Raw genomic sequence first — 25,316 nt, 5'->3', positions numbered from 1 at the left:
GCGTCTGGCCGAGATTGGAAGGCACCTGGGACCCTCAGCTTTGTCTGCCTGGAGGCCCCTCTGCAGGGACCCCTGTAGGGGCTGGTGGGGCGGCCTGGGCCCAGCCACCCTCTGCTGTCTGGCTGTCTAGCGCCTCTTGCGCACAGCTCTGGGGCCGCAGGACCAAGCCGGCTTTCCATTATAACACAACGCTTTATTGAACTTTCAACAGCAAAGGGGCTCAGAACCAAGGGTGCGAGCCTTCCCCTGGGGAGGGAGACCTGCTTCTCCTTTAGGGGAAGGCTGAAATCACAGGGGGGCGTGGACGCTCGTGTCCCCCACCTTGGAGCCTGTGCTGACTCCAGGGGGTGGCACGTTTCTGAGTTTGGGGCGACCAAGAGGCAGGTGTTGAGGATGGCCGACCTGAGCTGGAGCTGTAGCGTTGGGGCTCCCGGGCAGGGTCCCAGCACGTCTGTATGGCCTTGGCCTCTGCCCATTGCTGCTGGGCGACTGCTGGAGAGCCAGCACCTGCCATGCCTTAGCTGGGGTGCCCTGTGGTTCCCAGGGCTGCCCTAGGTCGGAGGCGTGGATCTGTGGGGCATGCCCAGGTCCCAGGGGGCCACACAGAGCTGAGAGGGCTCGCCCAGGCTTGGGCCAGAACCGAGGACTGGCCAGGGCCAGTGGGGGGCTTTTTCCCATCCATCCTCATTTTGCTCATGGGGGGGCTCGTGTCATCTCTGCCCCCCCAGGGCCTGGGGCCAGGCCAGTTGAGGTCCCCCCGGCTCAGGGACTTGTGCCTCCTGGAGGGGTTGCCGCTGTCCAGGAAGGCCAGTGTGTTGAGGCAGGGCATGGTGCTGGCTGCCCGGAGCCCCAGGGCCCCCACGCTCAGCATCACGCTCTGCTCCAGAGGCCAGGGAGCATGTAGCAGCCCTGTGGGCGTGGAGGTCGGACGGTCCCGGCAGGTGTGGGGCCTTGGGGCTGCTGGCCCAGGCGGCCCTGGCTGTGTCTCGGCTGTGCCGGTCACTCCCCCAAGAGGGGCAGGAGCTGCAGTGGCCACAGGGCAGGAAGGGTGTCCTGGGCCCACAGCTTGCTCTTTCCTGGGCTGGGGGGACTCTGTCCCGGGAGCCCCAGGGGCATTCCAGGGCCTGGTCTGTGGTGTGGCCACTGGGGTGGCCCAGGCAGGGGCTGAACAGAAGGGGACCCAGTGTTGCGGCTTCAAGCCCACGTCCGGGGCCACCTGCCTGCACCCTCCTGGTGCACTTGGAGGTTGGGGAGGGAATCCCATTGCTGTGAGGACAGCCGGGACAGCTAGGGGTCCTGAGCTGGGGGCAGCAGGGCCAGAGGCTGGGCCCTGGGCCCTCCTGGCTGCAGGGGTGCGGCTGAGGGCTCCGTGGACGTTCCCTCCTGCAGCGGCTCCTCGGCCTTGAGGATGGCCTGGCCGGGAAGGGGTCCCGGCTGCTCATGCTGGGTGGCTGGGCCTGGGGAGGCCAGCCCGTCCACTCTGGGGAGCGTCTCAACGCAAGAAGGGAGGCGGGGCTTGGGCGCCAAGGGCACTGGCTCCAGGCCCAGGGGCTTCGTGGGGAACTCCTCCGGACCGGCTGCAAAGAGGCAGGCTGGGTCAGCGTGCCCAGCAGGCTGTTTGTCCCCAGCTGGCTGGGGCCCAGCGTGTGCTCGTGGCTCCACCCTGGCCTGCCCCTGACAACAGCCCTCCAGGTGCTGATGCCCAGCCACTGCAGTGAGCGCCCGGACGCCCGGCCCCAGCCTGGGTTCCCCAAGGTTGGAGCAGAAGAGGAGAGGGAGAGACGTGAGGAGGAAGGCCCCAGGGGCTCTGTCCACTGTGTGCCGGCCCAGGAAGGTGCATCGGGAGGGGACGGGGCCCTGAGCTCAGCTGGAGGGGGCAGGTCGCACCTCATCCTTCGGAGCTGGGCCATGGAGGCCCGAAGGTATCCGAGCACCACCTCATTCTCCAGGGCCCAGGGTTGGGCCAGGGTGTCCAGCAGAAACTCCCGAAGACCTTCCGGGGGCAGCTTCAGGAGGCGTTCTGGGCAATGGGTGTGTCAGACCCAGAGGGACCCCACCCTGCCACCCAAGGGTGCCTCCCAGGGACAGGTGCTGGGGTCCAGCTGTCCCAGGAGCGCCGCGGGCAGAGCCATGGCAGGGGGAGGCCCCACGCAGGCTGCTCCTCTGCGGGGTGCCCCGCTGGCCCACTGCCGGCCTCTGTTCTTCTCCGAGGCCTGCACGCTCCTCGCTCCTCGGGAAGTGGGCCAGCGCCCCCCCCGCCCGCCTCGGGCACACCTGGGCTCCCTCACTGCTGTGCGTCTTGAGGATGGTATATGCCATGGCAGAGAGCACCTGCTCCCCGTCCAGGATGTAGGCATCCCAGAGCTTCAGAGTGAGCAAGATGGGGGTCTGTGGGGACAGCAGGTGTGGGAGGGGCAGCCTTGGCGGGACCCACTGGCTGCATCGAACGAGGCCCCCCAGTCCCTCCTGTGGGGGCTCCAGATGACCCCGGGGGTAAGGGCGTGGCCAGCACGACCCGCAAACCTGGGGGCCACTGATTCTGCCCCACCCTCGGGGGCCACAGGCCCTTAGAGGACTCCAGGCTGGCTGCGGAATGGGGCGAGGGTCTGTCCACTCCCCAGGCTGACCTGGCCTTCCCAGGGGGAGCTGAGGTTGACATAGCCCGTTTGTGGGAACTGCCTCAAAGGGACCTCTTGGGTTCTCCAGGATGGGTCTGGGCTGAGCCTCAGCCTTCGGGCCTCTGGATTGGGACTGGCTGTCCTGGACGGTGAGGCTCAGCTGGGGCCTCCCTGGGGGCCAGGGGTGTGAAGCAGGGCAGGGACCGGGTCAGCTTGGGTGGCCTTACCTGGTCGATGAAACACTGGAGGAACCACTTGGAGGTGTAAATGCCAGTGCCCATCTGTTCCTCGTCCTGACAGAAGTGTGGAAGGTGCTCAGGACCCACCCAGCGGCCCAAACCCCTGGGCCAGGGCCCCATGGAGGCAGGTGGACACACTCTCCACGGCCCCGCTCAGCCCCGAGGACGCCCCTGGGCCCGCAGGAGAAGGAACAGCACAGGGCCGCTTTGGCAGGCTTCTGCTCGCCCCCCACCCCGGCCCCGGGCCTTGGGGACAGGGCCTCCGGGGAGCTTCTACTTGCCAGGTGCTTCTTGAGCTTCGGCAGCTCTTGCGCTATAAGGTTGTGATGGGCCCAGAACCTTAGCAGTTTGGGGAGCCCTGGAATGAAAAAGCCTGAGAAGGCCCCAGGCCCCCCAACCATCAGGGCTTTCTCCCGCACCAGGTGGGGGGTGAGCCCTGGCAGGAGCCTCCTCTCCCATGCCCTGACTGCAGAGTGTGCCCACAGCCCTCCCGAGCCGTGGCTGGCCCTGCTCTTCCCAGGCAGCAGGACTATGGCCAGGCCTCGAGGGGCAGGGGCAGAGGACACTCCTCCTCGCAGAGACCCCGCTGGGTGGGGGCCCCGGGCTGAGGACCACGACTGGCTGACCCGGCAACCCTTTGCTGTGGTGGTCACAGCGTGGGCAAGGAGGGCCACAGCCCTGAGGGGCAGGGAGTGCCGCCCACGGGGAGGGTGATGGGGGCGTGCAGGGCCATCTCCTGGGTTGGGATCCAGGCTGGGGCCACGGGAGCCGTAGATGTTGCCACCTGGCTTTGTCTGGCCGTGGGCTGGAAGGGGGACTGGGGGGCAGGCCGGCCGCCAGGCAGGAGGCTGCAGGACCCGCGGGAATGTGAGAATGGTCTGCGAGTGGTGGGGCCAGTGGCCAGGCTACAGGACCCCAAAGGGCCCCCGGGGAAAGCGGTGCCCTTTGCCGGCGGGGAGGCGGGCTGGGTGGGGGTCCTGGCCTGTTCTGCTGCTGGAGCTGCCCTGCAGGGAGGCCGTCCCGACCTCCAGGTCCCATCCAGGCGCCCTGCCAGCTCCTACCGTGCACAGCGTGCCTCTCCGTGGTCATCAGCTGAGCCAGCGCCCAGAATGCATCCTCCTCGGACAGGAACATCAACAGGACCCCCACAATCTGGCTCATGCCCTGGCAGTAGCCCACCTCCTACAAGAGCCAACCCCGATGGAACGTGGCCACCTCAACGTGGTGGAGGTCAGGGTAACGGGAACCTCCCTCCCTGCTCAGGTTCTGATTCCCAGTTCGGTCCCTTCAGGATCGATCCCCGAGTTTTAGGGCAACAGCGGTGCTCGCTAGACTACCTGGCAGCCCCAGCGCTCCGGGACTCAGGGGCCGTTCCTCAACCCTGTGAGGTCTGCACCCCAGCCCTGGCCTCAGTCCTAGAGTCGAGAGCCCCTCCCTCGTGCCCCTGAGACAATGGGAGCTGGAGTCCTGACTGTGTCCTGGTTGTTCAGGAATCCTCAGGACGAAGGGCACCCGCGGGGCAGCAGGCCTGGCGGCGGGGAGACCCACAGGGTTGTAGATGGAATACGCCGAGAGCACATGGGACAGGGCTTGCTGCGTAGGAAAGGGAGAGCAGGGTGGGTTGCTCCTGTCTGAGCAACCCGCACAGTGAGGCCGGCCAGGTGCAGAACGCAGCCCCATGGACCTGGGTCTTCAGCGCAGCTCGGTGGCTGACGTGTCTACAGGGTCCGGTCTCCACACAATGACCGGCAGCTAGCTCAGACATACCGTGGGATCGAGTTTATTTTCATTCTGCTGTTTGCCGTTTGCCTCCATGAAAACGCCCACTGTGGGATGGGCAGCTCCTGGGTTTTTGCTGAGCCCCCAGCTCACCCCTCCAGCCCTGAGGCCGCCGCCCCACCCTGAACGGCCCCTTGGTGGCCAGGCGCTCCCCCTGCACTGCTCACCGCAGCCCCCGAGGCCTCTCCTCCCCGTGGTCTGGCCTGTTCCTGGTGCCGTGAGCGCAACCACACGATCTGGCTTCCTTCCCCGAGCCAAGCGCAGCCCAGGTGCTTCCATGGCATCGAGCGCGTCCGTAGCGTGGTCCTGGTCCTGTGTGTCCCTGATGTAGTCCCCGTTTTGGATTGCCAGTGTCTGTTCACCTAAGAGCAGCTTGGGTGCTTCCAGGTTGAGTCGTCGTGCATAAAGCACAGAACCTTCACACAGGTTTTACTTGGATAAAAGATGTCGAACCAGTTGGGTTGATAACTGTGAGAACTTTGGGGCATATGGTGAGGCTCTGTTCAGCTTTATAAGAAGCCTCCAGCCTGCCTTCCAGCGTGGCTGCATGACGCTGCACCCCAGCTCCCCCTGCCCCCAGCCTTCGTGACAGGGGCGTGTGGCGGGCGCTGGTGTCCCGCGGTGGTACGAAGGCTCAGCTCTGTCCCCGCACACACCCTGGATGAATGCACATTGCGCGCGCGCGCGTGTGTGTGTGTGTGTGCGCGCGCGCATCTTCTTTGCTCAAGTGTCTGTTCAGGTCTTGTGTCCACTGTGTGCCGGGTCATGTGTTCGATCACAGAGCTGCTTGTTCTCGGTCTGCAAGGGCCCCGCAGTAGATGCGCCATTCCAAGTATCTCTCCCGCTCTGTAGCTTTCCTCCCTGCTCTCTGAATGCTGTCTTTGCAGAGGGCACGTTTGTCATTGAGATAAACTCCAGCTTGTCCACGATTCCTCTCTTGCCCTTTTCTCTCCGCTGCAAGCCTCCCCCTCCACGTCCACGGCCCGACCCTCCTCTGGCTTCTGGTTTTCCAATGCCCGGAGTGCGTTACCACCACCCTGTAACGCGGTAAGGGTTGAACCTGGAACCCCACATGGGAATGTCGCTGCGCCCGAGGGCACAGAAGGAACAGGCTGCTTTCGAGGTCGGGGGCAGATCGGCTGAAGTGGAGAATATTTACCGAGAGGCCATTATAGAAACCTCACGATCCTGTGCCCAGGTGTGTCGCCGGGCAGGGCCCGCCCTCACATTGGGGCCCTTCTGTGTGAGGCACGCAGCGCAGTAGTCACAGGGGGATGGATGTTTGGGGTGGTGCCTGGGGGCCTCAGGCTGCTGGAGGCTGGCTCGCCCTGGACCAGGCGTCACAGGTCAGCCGTGACACGGCCGCCCTCTGAGGGCCAAGGCCGACGCAGGGGCCACCCAGGTTCCGGGGTACAAGGCACCCCCTTCCGTGGAGGAATGTCGACGTCTCCTCATGAGACGGGTTGGGGACGGTCCCCCGGAAGGCTCAGTCCACGCCTGCCTGGCGGCTCCTCGGCGCCGGCCTTCCCGGCCTCCAGCTCGGCCTCCCCGGGGCCCCGGGCTGTGAAGCACACCGCCAGCCGCTGGCCGCACAGACAGAGCTCCTCCCATGGCGATCTGGCTGCACCCCACCGGTCCGGGCGCATACTGCATTCCCGCCCCTCCCGCTAGGCCCCCACATCGTCAGGGTCTCCCCCACACCCGGCGGCTCAACACCAAACCCGGGCTCCTGAGGAGGACGGACCATCCAGAGACCCCGACGGGGGCCAGGGAGGCGCCAACACCGTCCGCACACTAAGGGGGGGCTGCACTAAATCCTTGCAGGCTGGAGCCGGTGTGGGGGGCACACATCCATCGGGGACCCCCGTTTTCTAAGGTGCATACTGAGATGCAGTGTCGACCTGAGGTCTGGGCTTTGCTGGGACACACTTGCTGCTGGGGTGGCGTGTGGTGAGCACAGGAGCCGGGCTGGACTGGGGACGGCATCTGGGGGTTCATCATACCCCTGATCTGTACAAACAGTGTCAATTATCTACCATCAAATGCACATACATGCAGAAAAACACCAAGAGTGGCTGTCCCTTTGAGCCGGGCGACCCTCATCGGTCCATGTGTGTCGTTGTCCAGCCGAGTCTGTGCTGCCTGGCCCCCGGCCCCGCAGCGCCCCCCCCCCCCACGGCCCCCGCCCTCTGTCGCCGGCTCCTCACTAGCAGCTCCACGCCAACCTTGGGGGTTCCGCTCACACAGGGACGCCGCGGGGCCCCGTCCCGGCGCCTGCCCCGTTGCCGCAGACCCGGGGAGGGGGCCGCTGGGTCATCCCAAGCACGTTTCCCTACGGCCGGGTTGTGTTTGCTGCCAACGTGCCCCCTCTCCTCAGAGAGCCCGCACTGCCCACCCAGAAGCTCCCTGGGCCACCCCTGACCCTCGGACTGACCCCTGGGGCCCTGGACCCTGCTTGTCCCGCAACCTCACCTGACCCCATAGCGGTCCCGGAACATGACGTGGTTCTGGAAGGTCCGGTTCACGTCCAGGTCAATTTGCCTGATGTCTCTGGAGAAGAGCTGGGCCTGCTCCTTCACCTTCTGTGGGCAGAACCGGGAAGGAGGGGCCAGCTTCAGGACACGGGACCCTAACTGTCCCCAGCTGCCCTCCGAAGAGGGAGCGCTGCTAGCCACCCCATGAGTGTGTCCCGCAGAAACCGCCTTCCTCCCTTGTCTCTGAGGCCAGGGCCCCGCACACGGGCCCACCGATGCCCGTGATGCCCGCGTCAGGCCTGGAGCTCAGCAGCCCTGGGCGTGGAGGGGACTCTCGATGGTCAGCCCGACGCTCCTCCCCTCCCCCCGCACAGGGGCCTGTCCTCCAGGACTGAGACCAGCCTGGGGCCTGAGCTCGCCTCTCCCCACGGGTTCCCCCAAGCTCCCGCCAAGGCCTCATCCAAGGGCCATGGCCTGCTGGGGGTGGAAGGGCTTACCGCGTAGACCCCTCGCTTGGTGGACTTCACCTTTTCAGTATCGAGCAGGAGGGCCCACAGCTGACCGCGCACCTGTGGAGGGACCCCCTATAAGCCGACGCTGCATCTCCATGACAGAAGGCGGCGCTGCTGAGCCAGGCCAGGGACGGCTCCGCAGGTCCCCGGAGCACGAGGCCTCTAGAAGGTTCTGGCCTTGGCTCCATGGCGTCTCCAGAGAGGCTGGGTCTCCCACAAGGAGGAGGGGGTGGTGACCCTGACCTGCCAGCCCCTCTGGTGTCCTCCTTGGGCCTGGGGAGACTTGGGCTCGGACAGCAGACTCTCCCCAGGCAGGGGGACTCTCGTGGGGTTGGGGGGAGGCTGAGGGCCGTACCCCGCCTCCGTCGGGACACAGTGCCGTCTGCGGGCACCCAGCGCCCCACCTCCTCGCTGACCTGGTAGTGCTCCCAGCTCCGCAGCATCTTCTCCCAGTTGTCAGCTCTCCGGGTCTCCTGGAGAAGTTGCTGGAACAAGACAAGGGGGCAGCAGATGAGCTGCCCGCTAAGTAGACTGGCGCCACTGTCCCAGAGCCCCTCACCCTCTGGAGCCCCTGCTGAACTGACTGGACCCACCGTATGAATGCAGGAGGCAGACACGGGGCCTCCCCGAAGTAGGCATGGCGGCCACTCCTCCAAGGCCCAGCTCCATTCCTGTCCACTTCTTGGGTTTGCCTCCTGGGTCTCTCAACTCCAGCCCAGGCCAGACTCTGGCCCTCAGAGGGCTCCAGGGGTCGAAGCCCTGAGCTGGGGAGCTGGGTCCTGCTTCCAGAGAGGCATTCCTGCAAATGCAATCCCTCCCCTGAGATGGAGGAAGGAGGGCCCAGGTGACTCACTGCCGAAAGCCATGATGGTCCGTGAGCCTGCACCGCGAGAGCTCAGCATCTTCCCATGGGTCCCGTGGAGACCCTGCTGGGCGTGCCTGAAACAGAGGGGGCCGTGGTGGGGGTCCTGTCAGAGCCAGGGGCATGGGGGTAAGGAGGGAACAGAACGGCTCCTCCCTCCCCTGCGTCCTCAGGGAGCCCAGGACCCGCTGAAAATGGCCCAGCAGGAGAGGCAGGACCTGTCTGCCCCACGGGAGCAGCCTGACAGCCCCACCGGCTTCTCCCAGCGATGATCCCCGCCCGGCTTGCCCCGCTCCTACGGGCAACAATACCCACCTGGGTCTCCTCTGCTGGACTCTGGCTCTGATCCCCGCCTGGGACATAACTGCTCTTGCTGCTGAGGATTCCCTTTGGGTCAGAGCCGCTCCGGCCTGCCTATGAGCCCCGCCTGGGCCTCCCATGCACCTGCTGCCTATGAGCCCCGCCTGGGCCTCATCGGCTACTGACGACCTGGACCCCTGACAGACCCTCGCCTGTTACTTATGCCTCCCTCCCCCAGATCTCACTTGTTCCTGACGACTCTGGGCCTTGTCTGGGCTGAACGGGCCCATCCTTGGCTCTGGGCCCACTTGGGCCTCCCCTGTGCCTGCAGGCTCTGGGCCCCACCTCTGCAGTGGGTGCTCCTAGTGTCGATGGTCCCTCTCTGGGCCTCACCTGAGTGTATTTGGCTATGATGTTGGCCCGTTCCAAGGCCAGCAGGGTCTCTAGGTCCTCTTTCATGGTGCTGCAAACCAAAAACATCCAAATAGGACCCTACATGAAAACCTCCAGAGAACAAAGGGGTCTGCTCTCTGGGGGCCGATCCCCACTCTGTCTGAGCTGAGAGTGGAGGAAACCCTCTAGCTCTAGGGGGGCACTCTTGCTGAGCTGGCAGATCACACGCGGGCTCCCACTCTGTGGCACTCCCACCCCCAGATTCCTTCCCAGTCACTGTCCTTGGACATGCTTCACACCGAGATGACAGGGTCTCTGCACCCCGTTACCAGGAGCACACGGGGGGTCCGGGAGGCTCCGGTAAACTGCTGACCTGATGCTTGGTGTGGGGTCCCCCAGCCCGAGGCTGGCAGCGCGAGGCTGGCTGGAACGGCTGGCCAGCGAGTGTTCCTGTGGGTTTGGGGAGATCAGAGGTGTCTCTGAGATCCTACAAGTGCAGGCAATAATAGGCAAAAAGCAATGAGCTGGACGTCATCCACATGAACGACTTTGCAGCAAGAGTGAGAACAAACTCCCTCCCTGGATGCCAGGATGGTGAATGGCCGAGGAGGGGTGTGGGGGAGAGCAGGAGGGGCTTCGTGGTCCCTGTTGGGGAGGGGCATGCTGGCTCCTGGCCCAGGAGGCCAGGACCCGGGCAGCAGGGGGGCAGCCCTCCCCCCACGGAGCTGTGGAAGGGCTGCACGTGCCGGCTCACGGTCAGCGCCCGGGGGTCCTTGGCCACTGCCTAGGAGGCCACGCCGCCCCCCCCAGAGCCCGAGCCCCCATAGCGGCCCGAAGGGAGCGGGGAGCAGCACACACTCACCTGTGACCTGTCGCTGTGGGAGCCGCACCTCCTGTCTACACGGGGGTCGTGGGGCGAGCGGGTCCATGTGAGGCTGAGCCAGAGACAGAGAGTGCGAATGCATCCAACTGCCTGTGGACACAGAGCCGAGGGGGCGCCAGGCAGCGGCGGAACCCCAGGGTGCCACCGTTCCATCCAGTGGGGTCCCGCGTCATCAGTGCACGTCAGTGGGGTCCGTCAGCACTAGCCCTTCCCCCTGAAGGTCACGCTCCCGGGGAGGGTCCTGGCACCACGCACGGTGGGAAGGGGAGCCCTGGCTCCATCCCACCTTCCTTAGCTCCCATGCTCAGGTCCTCCAGGCACCCCGCCCTTCTAGGCAGACTGTGTGTCACAAATGCCCTCCCACCCCCAAGGGTTCACAGCATGCGTGGTCCACGTCAGAACATTTGAGGGGCTCCTGGGTGGCTGAGTCAATTCAATGTCCGACTCTTGATTTCAGCTCAGGTCAGATCTCGGGGTCATGGGAACAAGCCCTGTGATGGGCTTGGGCTTGGTGAGGAGTCTGCTTCAGATTCTCCCTCTCCCTCTGCCCCTCCCCTCTGCTCACACCTGCAAGTATGCGCATGCTCTCTGATAAATAAATCTTTTAAAAAATTAACATTTAAGAACATTTGAGAAATCTTATCATCTCTGCAGAGGTGCCTTCATATTTGTAATGGCTATATAAATGCCTTTTATGGATCCACCGTGATTTCTATCAGAAACCTCTATTCTTTAATATCTATTGAAATATAGTCGACAATGTTACATTAGTTTCAGGACTACAACTTAGTGGTTCAACAATTCTTTACATTACTCAGTGTGCCCCACAAGAAGTGTACTTAGCCCCATTAAAAGTTATTAGTATTGACTCTATTCACTATGCTGTACTTTTTAAATTTCTATGTTTTAAAGATTTTATTTATTTATTTGACAGAGAGAGACATAGCGAGAGAGGGAACACAAGCAGGGGGAGTGGGAGAGGGAGAAGCAGGCTTCCCGCGGAGCAGGGAGCCCGAAGCGGGGCTCGATCCCAGGACCCCGGGACCGTGACCTGAGCCGAAGGTGGACACTTAACTGACTGAGTCACTCAGGTGCCCATGTGCTTTTTAAATTTCTGTGACTTCTTTATTTTATAACTGTAAGTTTATAGCTCTTAATATTCTTCACCTATTTTGCCCATCTCCCACCCACTTCCCCTCTGGCAAATCAACCAATGGGATCCATCACATTAACAAAGGACAAAAACCATATGATCATCTCAATAGTTACAGAAAAAGCATTTGACAAAATACAACATAAAAAGTATAGTGGGTTTTGAGGAAACATACATCAACAGAATAAAGCCCATGTATGAAAGCCCACAGCTGATCTCATACTCAGTGATGAAGACCTGAAACCATTTCCCCTAAGACCAGGAACAAGACAAGGAAGTCCCTCTCAGCCCTGGAAGTCCGAGCTGCAGTAATCAGACAAGAAAAAGAAAAGACATCCACAGCAAAGGAAACAGTCGACAAAACCAAAAGACAACAAACACAATGGGAGAAGATATTTGCAAATGCCTTATCAGATAAAGGACTAGTATCAAACATCTATAAAAATTGTATCAAACTCGGGGTGCCTGGGTGGCTCAGTCGTTAAGCGTCTGCCTTCGGCTCAGGTCATGATCCCAGGGTCCTGGGATCGAGCCCCACATCGGGCTCCCTGCTCCACAGGAAGCCTGCTTCTCCCTCTCCCGATACCCCCTGCTTGTGTTCCCTCTCACTGTGTCTCTCTCTGTCAAATAAGTAAAATCTTAAAAAAAAAAAAAAGTATCAAACTCAACACCCAAACAACAAATACTCCAATCAAGAAATGAGCAGAAGACATGAACAGACATTTCTCCAAAGAAGACATCCAAATGGCCAACAGACACAGGAAAAATGCTCAACCTCACTCATAATCAGGGAAATACAAATCAAAACCACAATGAGCTACCACCTCACACTGGTCAGAATGGCTAAAATTAACCACTCAGGAAACAACAGATGTTGGTAGGAATGCAAGCTGGTACAGCCACTCTGAAAAACAGTATGGAGGTTCATCAAAAGGTTAAAAATAGAGCTACCACATGACCCAGGAATTGCACTACTGGGTATTTACCCCAAAGATACAAATCTAGTGATCTGAAGGGGCACCTGCACCCCAATGTTTATAGCAGTAATATCCACAATAGCCAAACTATGGAAAGAGCCTAGATGTCCATCAACAGATGAATGGGTAAAGAAGATGTGGTATATATATATACACAATGGAATATTATGCAGCCATCAGAAAAATCGAAATCTTGCCATTTGCAACGACCTGGATGGAACTAGAGGGTATTATGCTAAGCGAAATAAGTCAATCAGAGAAAGACAATTATCATATGATCTCACTCATGTGAGGAATCTAAGAAACAAAACAGAGGATCATAGGGGAAGAGAGGGAAAAAATAAAAGATGAAATCAGAGAGGGAGACAAACCATAAGAGACTCTTAATCTCAGGAAACAAACTGAGGGTTGCTGGAGTGGAGGGGGGTGGGAGGCATGGGGTGGCTGGGTGATGGACACCCAGGTGATGGAGGGTATGTGTTGTGGTGAGTGCTGTGTGTTGTATAAGACTGATGGATCACAGGCCTGTACCTCTGAAAGCAATAATACATTATATGTTAATTAATTACATTTAAATAAAAAATGTCCCAACAGAGATACAGATAATGCCATTATCAGATAAGGACTTTAAAATAACTATAGTTAATGTTCTTAATTAAGTACACTGTTAAAAGACAAGATTAACTAATTCAGTTCGGGGGAGACGTGGAATCAAAAACAAACAAATGGAAATTCCAAAAGTGAAAAATAGAATAACTAAACTTAAGGACTCAGTGGATGTGGTTGACAACAGATTCGATACAGATAAAGAGAGAACTGGTGAACTAGAAGGCTGGTCAAAAGAAATTACCTAGACTGAAACAGAAAGTCAAAAGGATATAGTCTAGTAAAGAGTATAAGAGACATGTGGGATAGAGTGGAAAGGTTGAGCATATATTTAATTGGATTCCTAAATGAAGATCAGAAAGAGAAGGGGGCGGGGCGCCTGGGTGGCTCAGTCAGTTATGCATCTGCCTCAGGCTCAGGTAATGATCCCAGAGTCCTGGGATTAAGCCCCAGGTTGTCTGCTCAGCAGGGAGTCACCTTCTCCCTCTCCATCTGCCCCTCCCCCCACTCATGTACTCTCTCTCTCTCTCAAATAAATAAAATCTTTAAAAAAATATTGTATGCTTCAAAGGATACCATCAAGGGGTGCCTGGGTGACTCAGTCGTTAAGCGTCTGCCTTCTGCTCAGGTCATAATCCCAGGGTCCTGGGATCAAGCCCCGCATCAGGCTTTCTGCTCAGCAGGGATTCTGCTTCTCCCTCTCCCTCTTCCCCTCTCCCTGTTCACACTCTCTCTCTTGCTCGCTCACTCTCTAATAAATAAAATCTTAAAAAAAGAGAGAAAGGGGTATCCAAAATATCTGAAGAAATAAGAGAGCTGAGAATATCCCCCAAACTGATGAAAGATATCAAGCTACATATTCTAGAAGCACTATGAGCATCAAGAAGGATAAATACAAGGAAAAACACATCGAGGCACATATAGTAAAAGTGCTAACTGAGGGGCGCTGGGTGGCTCAGTCGTTAAGCGTCTGCCTTCGGCTCAGGTCATGATCCCAGGGTCCTGGGATCGAGCCCCACATCGGGCTCTCTGCTCGGCGGGAAGCCTCCTTCTCCCTCTTCTACTCCCCCTGCTTGTGTTCCCTCTCTTGCTGTCTCTTGCTCTCTGTCAAATAAATAAATAAAATCTTAAAAAAAAGTGCTAACTGAAAATAGAGGAATTCTTTCAAACACCCACGAAGACATGCTGTCTTCAGAGCGTGACAATAAGACTGACAGAAAGTATAAAAGCCAGAAGACAATGGAGTTGTCTTCATTTTCAGACTACTAACAGAAATAACTGTCAACCTATAATTCTTTTTTTCTTTTATTTTTTTTAAAGATTTTATTTTATTTGACAGAGAAAATGTGAGAGGGAATCCAGGCGCCCCCCAACCTATAATCCTATACCCACTAAAGAATATCCTTCAAAAATAGAGGACACACAAATTTTCAGAAAAGCAAAAACTGGCAGTATTTATCACCAGTAAACTCATGCCAAATGAAACAGTAAAGGGGTTCCTCAGGCAAAAGAAAAAAAAAAAGTAACCCCAGATGGAAGTAGGAAGATGTCAGGATTAAAGAGCAACAAAATTCTAAATGAATCCTGACTACATAAATTAATAACAATTTATTAATATTTACTTATTATTATTTATTATTAATTGATGATTATTATTCACAAAGGTCCTTGTACCGTCCAGGCTGTGGCTAATGTATAAACTTATGTTAAGCTTTAATGAGTCAAAAACACATGTATAATCTCTAGAGTAACTACTAAAATAATACTAAAAGAATGCAAAACTACCAAACCAGAGAAAATAATAAAATAAAAATCCAGAAGATGGCAAAAGAAAAAAAAAAGAGAAAAACAGAAACAGAATAGGCAGAAAAAATAAAGAGCCCAAAATGTATCAATGATTAAATTAAATGTAAACAGTCTAAATTTTCCAATGAAAAGAGAGATTGTCAGAGTAGGGAAAAAAAACCAATGTCAACTACATTCTACTTATAAGAGAAGACCTTAAATAAAAGAATCTAGAAATGTTAAGAGTAAAGGAATGGGAAAAAGCATACCATGTAAGCACTACCGCAAAGGAAGCTGGCATGGCTGCGTTATCAAAAACAGTCTTCCCAATCAGTGTCCCGAGAGATGCATGTCAGCCATCTGTCACAGCTAACTCAGGAAGGGAACGGGCAAGCTCGGGTGTGCTGCTGTGGCCAACTGCTCTGTCCAGGGGAATCCTGCAGGGGTGGACAAATCAAAGGCACAGCTCCTGGCCAGGTTTGCCAATATTGTTGAACAAACTTGGTAAACGCATTGCAAGAGAAGCCAAAAACTCAAGACACAAGGGTTTGGGAGGCAGAGAGAGATTTATTTTGGATGCCAGCAGCCAGGGGAGGTGGCAGGCTCAGGCGTGAACAGCCAACCTCTCTGGCGTCAAGATGGACCCTGAGAGTTTTACAGGAAGAAGTTCAGGGGGTACGTGCAAGAGAGCAGGCAGAGAGCACGTGATCCTGGGTTGGGGGGGTCGGTACATGTTCAGCGTGTGGTCCTGGCTTGGGGAAGGGACATATGGCGGGTGGTCTTCTAGGCATTCTGTTGCTTTCAGGGCTTTTCTGGCCTGGCAGGTGGAATGTTCCAGTCACTGTAGAAGAGCTCATCAACGCTTCAAGCAAGTGCAATAAGAAATCAGAAAAATGGGTTTCAGTTAGTTAGAGTATGAGTTAAGTGCTTGCTGGCATACAGAGGAGCATCTCAAAGGATAAAGAGCCCATTTGCTGGGATGGAAAGATGAGGCCTGTGACATAGTCTAGAAATAGAAAAGCACAACCTAACAGAACTGAAAGGAGAAACGCAACTGTGGCTAGAGAGTCCATATCCCTCTCTTAAAATAGTTGACAAGACAAAAGAATCCACCAAAGATGTAGATTTTATTTTATTTATTTTATATTTTTATTTATTTGAGAGAGAGAGAGAGGCAGAGGCAGAGGGAGAAGCAGGCTCCCCGCGGAGCAGGGAGCTGGATGCAGGACTCGATCCCAGGACCCTGGGACCATGACCTGAGCCGAAGGAAGATGATTAACCAGCTGAGCCACCCAGGCGCCCAAAGATGTAGATTTTAACCAAAGATTCACAAACCTGACATCACTGACATTTGTATTACAAAAACCATCACGGAAAGAAATAGAAAAACCTGAATGATTCTAGAACTACTAAGGAAATAGAATCCATGACGTAAAAACTTCTTCAGAGGGCGCCTGGGTGGCTCAGTGGGTCAAGCGACTGCCTTCGGCTCAGGCCTTGATGCTGGAGTCCCGGGATCGAGTCCCGCATCGGGCTCCCTGCTCGGCGGGGAGTCTGCTTCTCCCTCGGACCCTCCCCCCTCTCATGCTCTCTCTCAAATAAATAAATAAATAAAAATCTTTAAAAAAAAAACTTCTTCAGAAGAAAACAAAGACTTCACTAATGGATTTTATAAAACATTTAAGGAATAGTTAGCACCGATATTACACAAATGCTTTGAAAAGACAGAAAATTTGGCAACATTTTCCAACTCACGTTAAGAGGCCTCCACAATCTTGGTACCCAAACTACCCTCCCAGGTATACACTCAACAGAAAGGCTCACATACACTCGTCAAAGGACACGCATGTTCATAGCATTGCTACCCGTAATAGCCCAGACCTCCTGTTTTGGAAACACTGGTAGCTGTACATCAGGAAGGACTGGGTAAGTAAAACATGGTATATCTATGCAGTAGAAAACACAGCAGGGACACCAACTAGACCACGTCCGCTCACAATGAAATGGACGGCTGTCACTCACTGTCCAGCAAAGAAGATAGCATGCAATATAATTCCGTTTATATAAAGCCCAAAAACAGGCAAAAATGAGCCTGTGGAAGTAGAGATAAGAAGAGGGTTTTTTTTTTTAGAGAGTAGATCTTTTTTTTTTAAAGATTTTATTTATTTATTTGAGACAGAGAGAATGAGAGACAGAGAGAGCACATGACAGGGGGAGGGTCAGAGGGAGAAGCAGACTCCCTGCCGAGCAGGGAGCCCGATGTGGGACTCGATCCAGGGACTCCAGGATCATGACCTGAGCCGAAGGCAGTCGCTTAACCAACTGAGCCACCCAGGCGCCCCTAGAAGAGGGTTTTTTAAAACCCCTTTGCCTTTGCACGTGCTTTCCTCCATACCAAGTGAGCTCAAGTGTCTCCTGCACAAAGTGGCTTCCCTGGCCTCACCGAGGTAACTGACCGAGGGGCCTCTGGTGTCCACTACTGCAGAGCTGTGCACAGCTGTCCTCACCAGCTCCTGTGGGCAGGCTGGTGTGTCTGACCCAGGGTCCTATAGGAATGTCTAATCTTTGCAATGTTTACATGCAGGAGGGGAAAGAACGTCATCCCTGCGCCAAGACCACCGTGCCAGCACAGGACACAGGACTCCCGAAGCACATGCTGTTCCCTTGACTGGCTGCTTCCTCACTGTATGACTGAAACCAGCAACTTAAAGCCAAATCCTTTTCACTTGTGCCAAGGAGCCTAAGCCTGAAAAGGGTATGCAAAAGTTCCCCTACACCTGCTCCTGTGTGAACTTCCTCCTGCCAAATGACAGAACTTAACCCATAAATTAGAGGGCACTCTACGTTCCAAACGTTAGGACAAAACCCATCTGGTCATCTCTGGTGTAAGTTACAAACTACCAATTACATAACTACTCACACAAACTCAGAGCAGTCACTGATCAAGCTTAATCCTCAAACACTTGCTACTCCATCCTAAATGGGTTCCATTTCACTTGAGGGGTTGTTGGGGAAAATCCAGTGTGCTCTATATGTTCACTACTAGCATTTTCTGTATGTGCCTTATATTTCAATAAACAAGATATTTTTTATTTTTTAAGATTTTATTTATTTATTTGACAGAGAGAGACACAGCGAGAGCAGGAACACTAGCAGGGGGAGTGGGAGAGGGAGAAGCAGCCTTCCCACTGAGCAGGGAGCCCGATGTGGGACTTGATCCCAGGACCCTGGGATCATAACCTGAGCCGAAGGCAGATGCTTAACGACTGAGCCACCCAGGCGCCCAAACAAGATATTTTTTTTAAGGAATATATTTACAGAAGCAGAATAGGAACAGGGACTCCACCCAAAGATACCCCTGGGTAGCATCTCACAAACACATACTGGGGTTTCTCTCCTTGGCCCCTCCGTTCCTGTGTCCTGAGACCCTCTATGTTGGGATGCTGCAACAGGCATTGAGGAAAAGGCAAAACTAATCCAAAGGCTATTTCTGAAAACATGTAGTTCGGTGGGGACTGAAGCCTATGGGGCAGGTGGGAAGGGGCTGGATCAAGAAGACAGAATGAACACTAGAAATGAGCAAGAGTGGTCCCCTCTGGTAGGGGACAATGTGAAACTGGGGGGGGGAGTACTTCTATATACCAAAAATCCCAAATCCCACATCAGCTGAACTAAGTTTAAAAATAAAGATAAAGATGGGGGGCCCGGGTGGCTCAGTCGGTTTAGCGTCTGCCTTTCGCTCAGGTCATAATCCCAGAGTCCTGGGATCGAGCCCCGCATCGGGCTCCCTGCTCAGCGGGAAGCCTGCTTCTCCCTCTCCCACTCCCCCTGCTTGTGTTCCCTCTCACTGTGTCTCTCTCTGCCAAATAAATAAATAAAATCTTAAAATAAGAGAAAAGTTAATCACAATGATTCACAGCAAGTGAATAGTATAATTAAACAATTTCTATTAAAATTGTTAAAATAAAACTTTAGCACTTGAAGAAGTAAGTTCTCAGGAAAAGCCAGTTTTTTCTGAAGCACCCTCCCATCCCTTTTGCTGCAGCAGGAACTGGCGCTCCTGGAGGACAGGTACCTTGCTCCTTACTGCTCCTTCCGGACCTTGCTTGCCCTCCTCAGTAAAACTCCCAGCTTTCCATTTCACATCCTCGGCTGAGCACCGCTTGCTCACTCAGTGGACACGGGCCACGCCCCTCAACTCCGGGTCCCTCCTCCCAGGCCCAGCCTCCCCCTTCCATGCTTCCCCCCACCAGGGATTTCTGCCTGTTCGGCTCAGTGTTGAATCCTCAGCACCTACAACACAGCCGGGCACAAAGGGGTTACACAAGAAATATTTGTTGAATGAACGAACGCATTTAGTGAGACACAGAATTATTAAGTTTTTGACAATAATAGATAAATAAGCCACTGCCCATTGATTACGAACGTTGCCTTAATGAGTAGCCCTTTGTTACAAAATCACCTTTGTGTCGACCTACCTGTATACCGCCCAGTCTACCAAGTGGTCGGTGCTCCGCAGAGTACCGCTGTGCAGAATGTCCAGCCCCAGACTTTGCCCCAAGTCGCCGAACCGAGTCCCCAGCCCCGTCACGTTAATGTCACCGCCTGGGCCGGACGTCCGAGGCACACCTGCCAGGCGGTGTGCCTGGTGTCCACACCGGGAGGGCCGCGCCGGACCACCGCTCCGCCCCGCGGCCACGTCCCGCCAAGCAGAGCCCGCGTCGGCCCCATGCGAGGCCCCGCCCCCGACGCGAGGCCCCGCCCCCGACGCGAGGCCCCGCCCCCGACGCGAGGCCCCGCCCGCAGAGCCTGCATCCGCCCCACGCGAGGCCCCGCCCCCGACGCCCAGGCCCCGCTCCACCGCCCGTCCCGACGCGGCAGCAAGACCGCGCCCCTCCGGGCCCCGCCCCCGTCGGGCGTGGGCCCTCCCTCTCCCAGTCCGTCGTCTGGAGGTCAGTAACTTCTGCGGTCCGTGCCTGGGGTCTGCTCTTACCGGCGCCCGCCTGTGGACGCGCGCCGGGCGCTCCTGCGGCCATGCTGCCCGGGATAAATGCGCGCTCTTGAAACGACACTGGAGCGCGGGGTGCAGGAGCAGGGGGAGCGGGGTACAGAGGGAAGAGGAGTGGCGGGGGCGGGGGGAAGCGCGCCAGGGCGGGAGGTCGGCGCGTGCCGGTGACGTCAGAGCGTCTAAATGCGCCCTCGCGCGTGCGCACCTGCCGCCGGCCTGCTTCCCGGGGCATGCTGGGAGTCCGTGCGCTGGGGCCGTGGGTGCGCGCCTGCATGGTCTGCGTCTTGGTGGTTCTCCCCATACATTCTCGAGGTTCGATCTGATCCCCTGGTCTTTTGGCGCCCAGCAAGTACACAAGCAAGGGCTGGCTAAGCCGACATTTTACCCCAAGTTGAGTAACCCTCGACCGTTATTCCCCAAAAAACAGCTCCCCCCGCACCCCGGGAGGACAGCCCTGGCAGAGAGGACTTTCCCGGGTCACCGCACAGGATGCCGGGCCTTGGGCATGGCATCTCCACTCCCGGCAGCTCTGCCCGTGTCTGGGCACCCGAGAACCCTGGGAGAACTGGTTGGACAAATCACGTGGGGATGACAAAAACGTAAATGGGACAGCACCTTGGGGAGGAATTGGCTGAAATTTAAAAGGGGAGCCCAGGCACTTTGCATTATTGGGCTGGCATAATTGGCTCGCAGGTATGGGGATACGGGAATGTGGGCAAAGCCGGTGGACTTTGCAGCGTTTCCGGTCGGCAGGTGGACAGTGTCTTGGAAGGACTTCAGAACCAGGCAAGCCCCCCTGTTGGGTGGTGTACCAGGAAGATAACCACGTGGGAGAATATGCTGTAAAGCCTGAAAAATCTGAAAGCAGTCTAAGTGTCATTCTATAGAAATCGATTGCGTAAACTGGCTATGTTCAGACAGTTGCACGATGTGGCCATTAAAAGTTAGACTGTGTGGGGCGCCTGGGTGGCTCAGTGGGTTAAGCGTCTGACTCTTGATTTCAGCTCGGGTCATGATCTCAGGGTCCTGGGATCGAGTCCTGCATCGGGCTCCCCGCTCAGCTGGGAGTCCGCTTGTCCCTCTCCCTCTGCCTGCTGCTCCACCTGCCTGTGTGCTCGCTGTTAAATAAATAAAATCTTTAAAAACACATAAATGTTTACAAGGTTAGACTGTTACATATTGATTAGTGTACCTGTATATTCATGTATACATTGTATACATAACTATTCTTAGGTGAAAAATACAGCAGCTCATAATGCATTAGTTTCCTGCTGCCGTTGTAACACGTTGTCACAGATTTCTTATTTTACAGTTCTCTGGAGATCAGAAGTGGGAAGTGGGCATTAGGGAGTTAAAGTATCCATAGGCCTGGTTCCTTCCAGAGTTTCAAAGGGGAGAATCTGCTTCTTAGCCTTTTCCAGCTTGTGGAGACTGCCTTTGTCCATCTTCAAAGCCCAGCCACTTCAGCCTCTGCTTCCATTGTTCCATCTCTGATTTTGACCCTTTTGCCTCGCTTCTGTAAGGATCCTCATGACTACTTTGGGCCTACCCAAGTAATCCAGGAAAATCTCCCCATCTCAAAACCTTTGACTTAGTTACATCTGCAAAGACCCCTTTGCCATGTAAGGTAGGGATTCAGACATAATCATCTTGATTATCCTGCCTACCATTCCTAATATTTCTTATTTTTTAAAAAATGTGTATTGTGCATACAGAGGAGTAGGAGCGCACACGCGGATGTCAGAGCTCTGTGGAAGGTGGGCATGCTAGGGCTTTCCGTTTTATTTCTATCTTCTGGGTTTTTTTTTTAAAGATTTTATTTATTTGACAGAGTGAGAGAGGGAACACAAGCAGGGGGAGTGGGAGAGGGAGAAGCAGGCCTCCCGTGGAGCAGGGAGCCTGATCCCAGGACCCTGGGATCATAACCTGAGCTGAAGGCAGGCGCTTAACGACTGAGCCACCCAGGCGCCCTTCTTCTGGTTTTTCCGTAAAGAGCACATACTGCTCATGTGGTAAAAATCATGTTTTACAGCAAAGGAAGCCATCAACAAAATGAGAGGGCAACCTATGGAATGGGAGAAGATACTTGCAAATGACATACCTAATAAGGGGTTAATATCTGAAATATATAAGGAACTCATAAAATACAACACCAAAAAAAAAAAAAACCCACCAAAAAAACAACCCCAAAACAAGTAATCTGGTTAAAAATGGGTAGAGGAGGGTTGCCTGGGTGGTGAGTCGGTTAAGTTGTGGGATTGAGCCCCACATCAGGCTCTGCATTCGTTGTGGAGTCTGCTTGAGATTCTCTCTGCCCCACCCCCAGCCCCGTGCTCATGTTCACTTTCTCTCTCTAAATAAATAAATCTTTTAAAAGTTGAAAAAAAATGGGCAAAGGACCTGAACAGATATTTCTCCAAAGGCATACAGATGTCTAACAGACACCTGAAAAGATGCCAGTCATCACTCATAATCAGGGAATACAAATCAAAACCACAATGAGTCATCACCTCACATCTGTCAGGATGGCTAAAATCAACACGACAAACAACACGTGTTGGTGTGGATGTGGAGCAAAGGGAACCCTTATGCACTGTTGGTGTGGATGAAAATTGGTGCAGCCGCGGTGGAAAACGGTATGGAGCTACAATCCAGCAATTCTGTTTCTGGGTGTTTACCTGAAGAAGACAAAATGTGAAAGTTGGTTGGAGCTCTCGACCCTCACCCCTCTGCTTCATTCTCAACCACCCTCAGGCTTCAGTAGCTTCTGCCAGAAACCCAGCTCCACCCTCATTTTCCTGCATCAAGGTGGAAGAGCTGCTCACTGCCTTCACTTGATGACTTGTCAACTTGACCACTTGACCTGCTCTGAGGGAGCTTATGGAGGGGTGGTTGCTTCTGCCTTGGCCCATGTCTCTCAATCCACTGGGTTCTTTGGGACCCTTGACCCCACGCTGGTGGCCCAGACCCCTTTGTCCATTGGTGCCCAGCAAGCCACCCAAGCAAGGACTGGCCCAGCCAAATATTCTCCCCAAATTGAATAACCCTCATTTAGTTTCCCCAAAGAACCTACTCCACCCCCAGCCCCCTCATCCCCCACCCATACTGTGCTGCCCTCTGGTGGTCGCAAAGATTATGCCAGGTCTGCGGCGAGCACCGGTGTTGGTGAAACTGAACACCAAGGCACCTTCCTCCCAGCCTGCCACCCCCACCGGAGGCCTGCTGGTGCTGGGGAGGAGACCTCCCAGACCTCTGCCCTGACTCGTTTTTATCCTGCGTTATCCCCCGCCTTGCACTCTCCACAGTCTAAATGCTATTAATTTACTTTTTGATTTCATGCATTCCCCACATTGGACTGTGAGCTCTGTGGGGCCTGAGACCTTCGCTCTGCTTTGCTCACCAATGTAGCCCAAGCGCCCGGCATACTGCTTGGCAGTTCGTAGGTGTTGCGTAGGCCTTGGTTGAAGTAGTGAATGCGTGTGTGATGAGAACGCATCCAGCATCCCTTCTCTAACGAGCATACAAGTCAGTAAACAACCTCAGCCCGTGCACACGGGAGAGCTGACGCGCTCCAGCTGTGCGCGCCCCGGGAGGTGACCTAGTCGGCAGAGCGATGCAGAAAGCTCCCAGGCCCCCGTCAGGGCGTCTTGTCCCGCATGTTTACAACACATAACAAGGGACCCTCGAAGGTCTCTCCCCCTGCCAGTAATGGGTGTGCTAACGGGCAGAGTACCGGTGTTGCAGTGTAAGCCCTGACAGTCGGGTTTTCTCTTTTTTGCAATGCAAATGCTTGAGTTAAGATTTGCTTGCGGAACACCCGCTTCAAAGACGGCTGTCTCCAATAATCACACTGCCCGGGAGTGCGACTAATGTGCCCTAGGAGAGGACTGAGGGCGGGGGGCGCGGGCTGGCCACCCCGGTCCTCTGCGTGGCTTCCGGGCCGCCGCCAGGTCCATCGCCCCGCCTGCGGACCGCCCCAGCGCGGGGCCCCGCCCCGGGATGTGGGGCAGACCGCACTCCTGACCCCAACGTAAGCGGAGGCTCGGCGGCAGGTGAGTTGCGCAGTGCCAGGGTGCGGGGAAGCGGCGCGGGGAGTGGGGGTGGGGGGTCCCTGCGGGCGAGGCCCGACCGGCCGCTTCCTCGCAGAGTAACCCCGCGAGGGCCTGGGACACATGCGCAACCTCTGGTGCGCGCGGAGGGCGGTGACGGCCCTGGGCGGCCTCGCGCGGACCCCGGAGCACCCCTGGCCGCCCCCCGCGCCTCGCGCAGGTAACCGCGCCGTCCGCGGCCGCCTGGCTTGGGGCTCAGTGGGCCCGGGACGCGCTCCTGTCTTCCAGTTCGGCCCGGTGGTCCCGGGCCGAGGGCGCCTCCCCCTTGCTCCTGTCCCCTGGGCGCGGCCCTGCGGAGCGGCCCGTTCTCACGTGAAGGCATTAGGTGGCCTGTTGGGACACCCTAGGGAGCAGCCCAACTGGTGGGGGTCCTGATTCCGGGAGAAGCAGTGAGACGGCGTCTTTGGGGGGCGTTATCAGTTTTCATGGGGTTCTCGAAGGGATCCGTGACCCGTAGAGGTTAAGAAGTGTCCCCCTAGTCCCAAGGATCAACCAAGAGGTTCCCCCAGGGCCTGGTCAAGCCGTGGGGTGGGGGAGGGGTGCGCTCAGTTCCTCCGTTCGGGTTTCCCGTTCTCCTTCTTAACCTCAGATCACCTCGGGAGAGCCCAGCCCCCAGATATCAGACTGGATTGTGAGAGAGGGTCCTTCTGAACTCGCCCCTCCCAGTCCCGTTCTCCAGCGATGATGACTAAGGGTTCTTGAGGAGGGGATTTACTGACCACACCCTTGGCGCTGCTGGGGCGGGTCTGGTTTTTGCTCTCGTGGCCAGGGCAGTGGGCTGGGCGGACTCTGGGTACCTCCTTTTGTTGGTTGTGTGACAGGGCCAGTTACCGAGACCTCCTCCCCTCAGTTTTTTTCGGCTGGCTCATCAGGATGTGCACACGTGAATCTTGCCTGCTGGCTGGCACTCACAGCCTTTACTGGCTGTGCCCGACTGGCTGTAGGCTCTGAACTGGCCTGGGTCCAGGCGGGGAGTCCTCACTTCTTCAGCAAGGCCAGGCCCTGCTAGGCACGGCCAGGAACAGGAACACAAACGAGGCACTATTTCTAGGAAACGGGTTTCACAGAGCCAGGAGCTGCACATGGGGTTGAGTCATCCTGATCTTTCTAAAAGGCAGCTGAATGGCATTATTTCCTGGTGTGAATCCTTGGGCTTTCTCATTGCACTTGAGTGAAGTCCGCTCCCTTCCCTGTCTCCGTCCCAGCAGGATGCTCTCTTCTGCTGGCCCCCACCTTCAGGGCCTCAGGAACATCCCAGTGCAGTCAGCGCCCACCCCAAACTCTGGTATCAGTAGACAGTTAATCATTTCTTCGAGCTCTGTGCTGTCCCTGGTGAGGTGTTTCAGGGCCTGTGACCTGCTCCCATGCAAGACTCATTTGCCAAAATCCTGCCTGATTTCTCTGTGGGCCTGGGCTGACCCACGGTGGGGCAGGGGATGTGTCCTGGCCTGTTTGGAGTTCCCAGCCCCCAGAAAGGGATTGTGGACATAGGCACCCCGAGTGGCCGCCCATGAGTGCACCACCAGAGTGTAGGCCAGTGGGCCTGGGGTCTCCACTTTACCTACTCAGCCCTTTCCAGGGCACCTGTCGCTGGTGCCTCTTGGACTGTTAGCTCACC

The 25,316-nt window shown here is 56.1% G+C and overlaps 2 protein-coding genes across 4 annotated transcripts in view; one reads left to right on the top strand and one right to left on the bottom strand.

Annotated features, from left to right (window-relative positions):
* Positions 1-179: 179 nt before the first annotated feature.
* On the bottom strand, positions 180-19,703 carry LOC114201558 (TBC1 domain family member 3E-like). Its single transcript, XM_088017970.1, is given in 20 exon segments — positions 180-1,063; positions 1,066-1,212; positions 1,215-1,572; positions 1,863-2,020; positions 2,289-2,388; positions 2,846-2,911; positions 3,139-3,230; positions 3,919-4,039; positions 4,406-4,454; positions 7,109-7,218; positions 7,608-7,679; positions 8,039-8,107; positions 8,216-8,323; positions 8,406-8,421; positions 8,476-8,561; positions 9,178-9,247; positions 9,551-9,627; positions 10,040-10,112; positions 14,851-15,443; positions 19,575-19,703. Coding segments are annotated over 19 exon segments (2,157 nt in total). The 5' UTR covers positions 14,883-15,443; positions 19,575-19,703; the 3' UTR covers positions 180-710.
* The window catches only part of RNH1 (ribonuclease/angiogenin inhibitor 1), a 17,276-nt gene continuing 11,402 nt past the window's right edge, over positions 19,443-25,316 (top strand). The window contains exon 1 of one of the 3 annotated variants that reach the window (XM_028094283.2): positions 19,443-19,533. Coding sequence is in view for 1 of the 3 variants with exons in the window: in XM_028094280.1 (XP_027950081.1) it covers positions 23,762-23,858 (97 nt within the window). In the remaining 2 variants the exon portion in view is untranslated. Of the gene's footprint in view, positions 19,534-23,542; positions 23,642-23,721; positions 23,859-25,316 lie in introns of those variants that run through there. The other 2 variants (XM_028094282.1, XM_028094280.1) reach the window with 2 other exon arrangements.

This window comes from Eumetopias jubatus, unplaced genomic scaffold (assembly GCF_037043125.1).
Source record: "Eumetopias jubatus isolate StellerSeaLion01/CBP00866 unplaced genomic scaffold, mEumJub1_p1.0 scaffold_13, whole genome shotgun sequence".
Classification (NCBI taxonomy): Eukaryota; Metazoa; Chordata; class Mammalia; order Carnivora; family Otariidae; genus Eumetopias; species Eumetopias jubatus.
The sequence above is the reverse complement of the archived record's forward strand: the minus strand, read 5'-3'. Positions and strand labels throughout refer to the sequence as shown.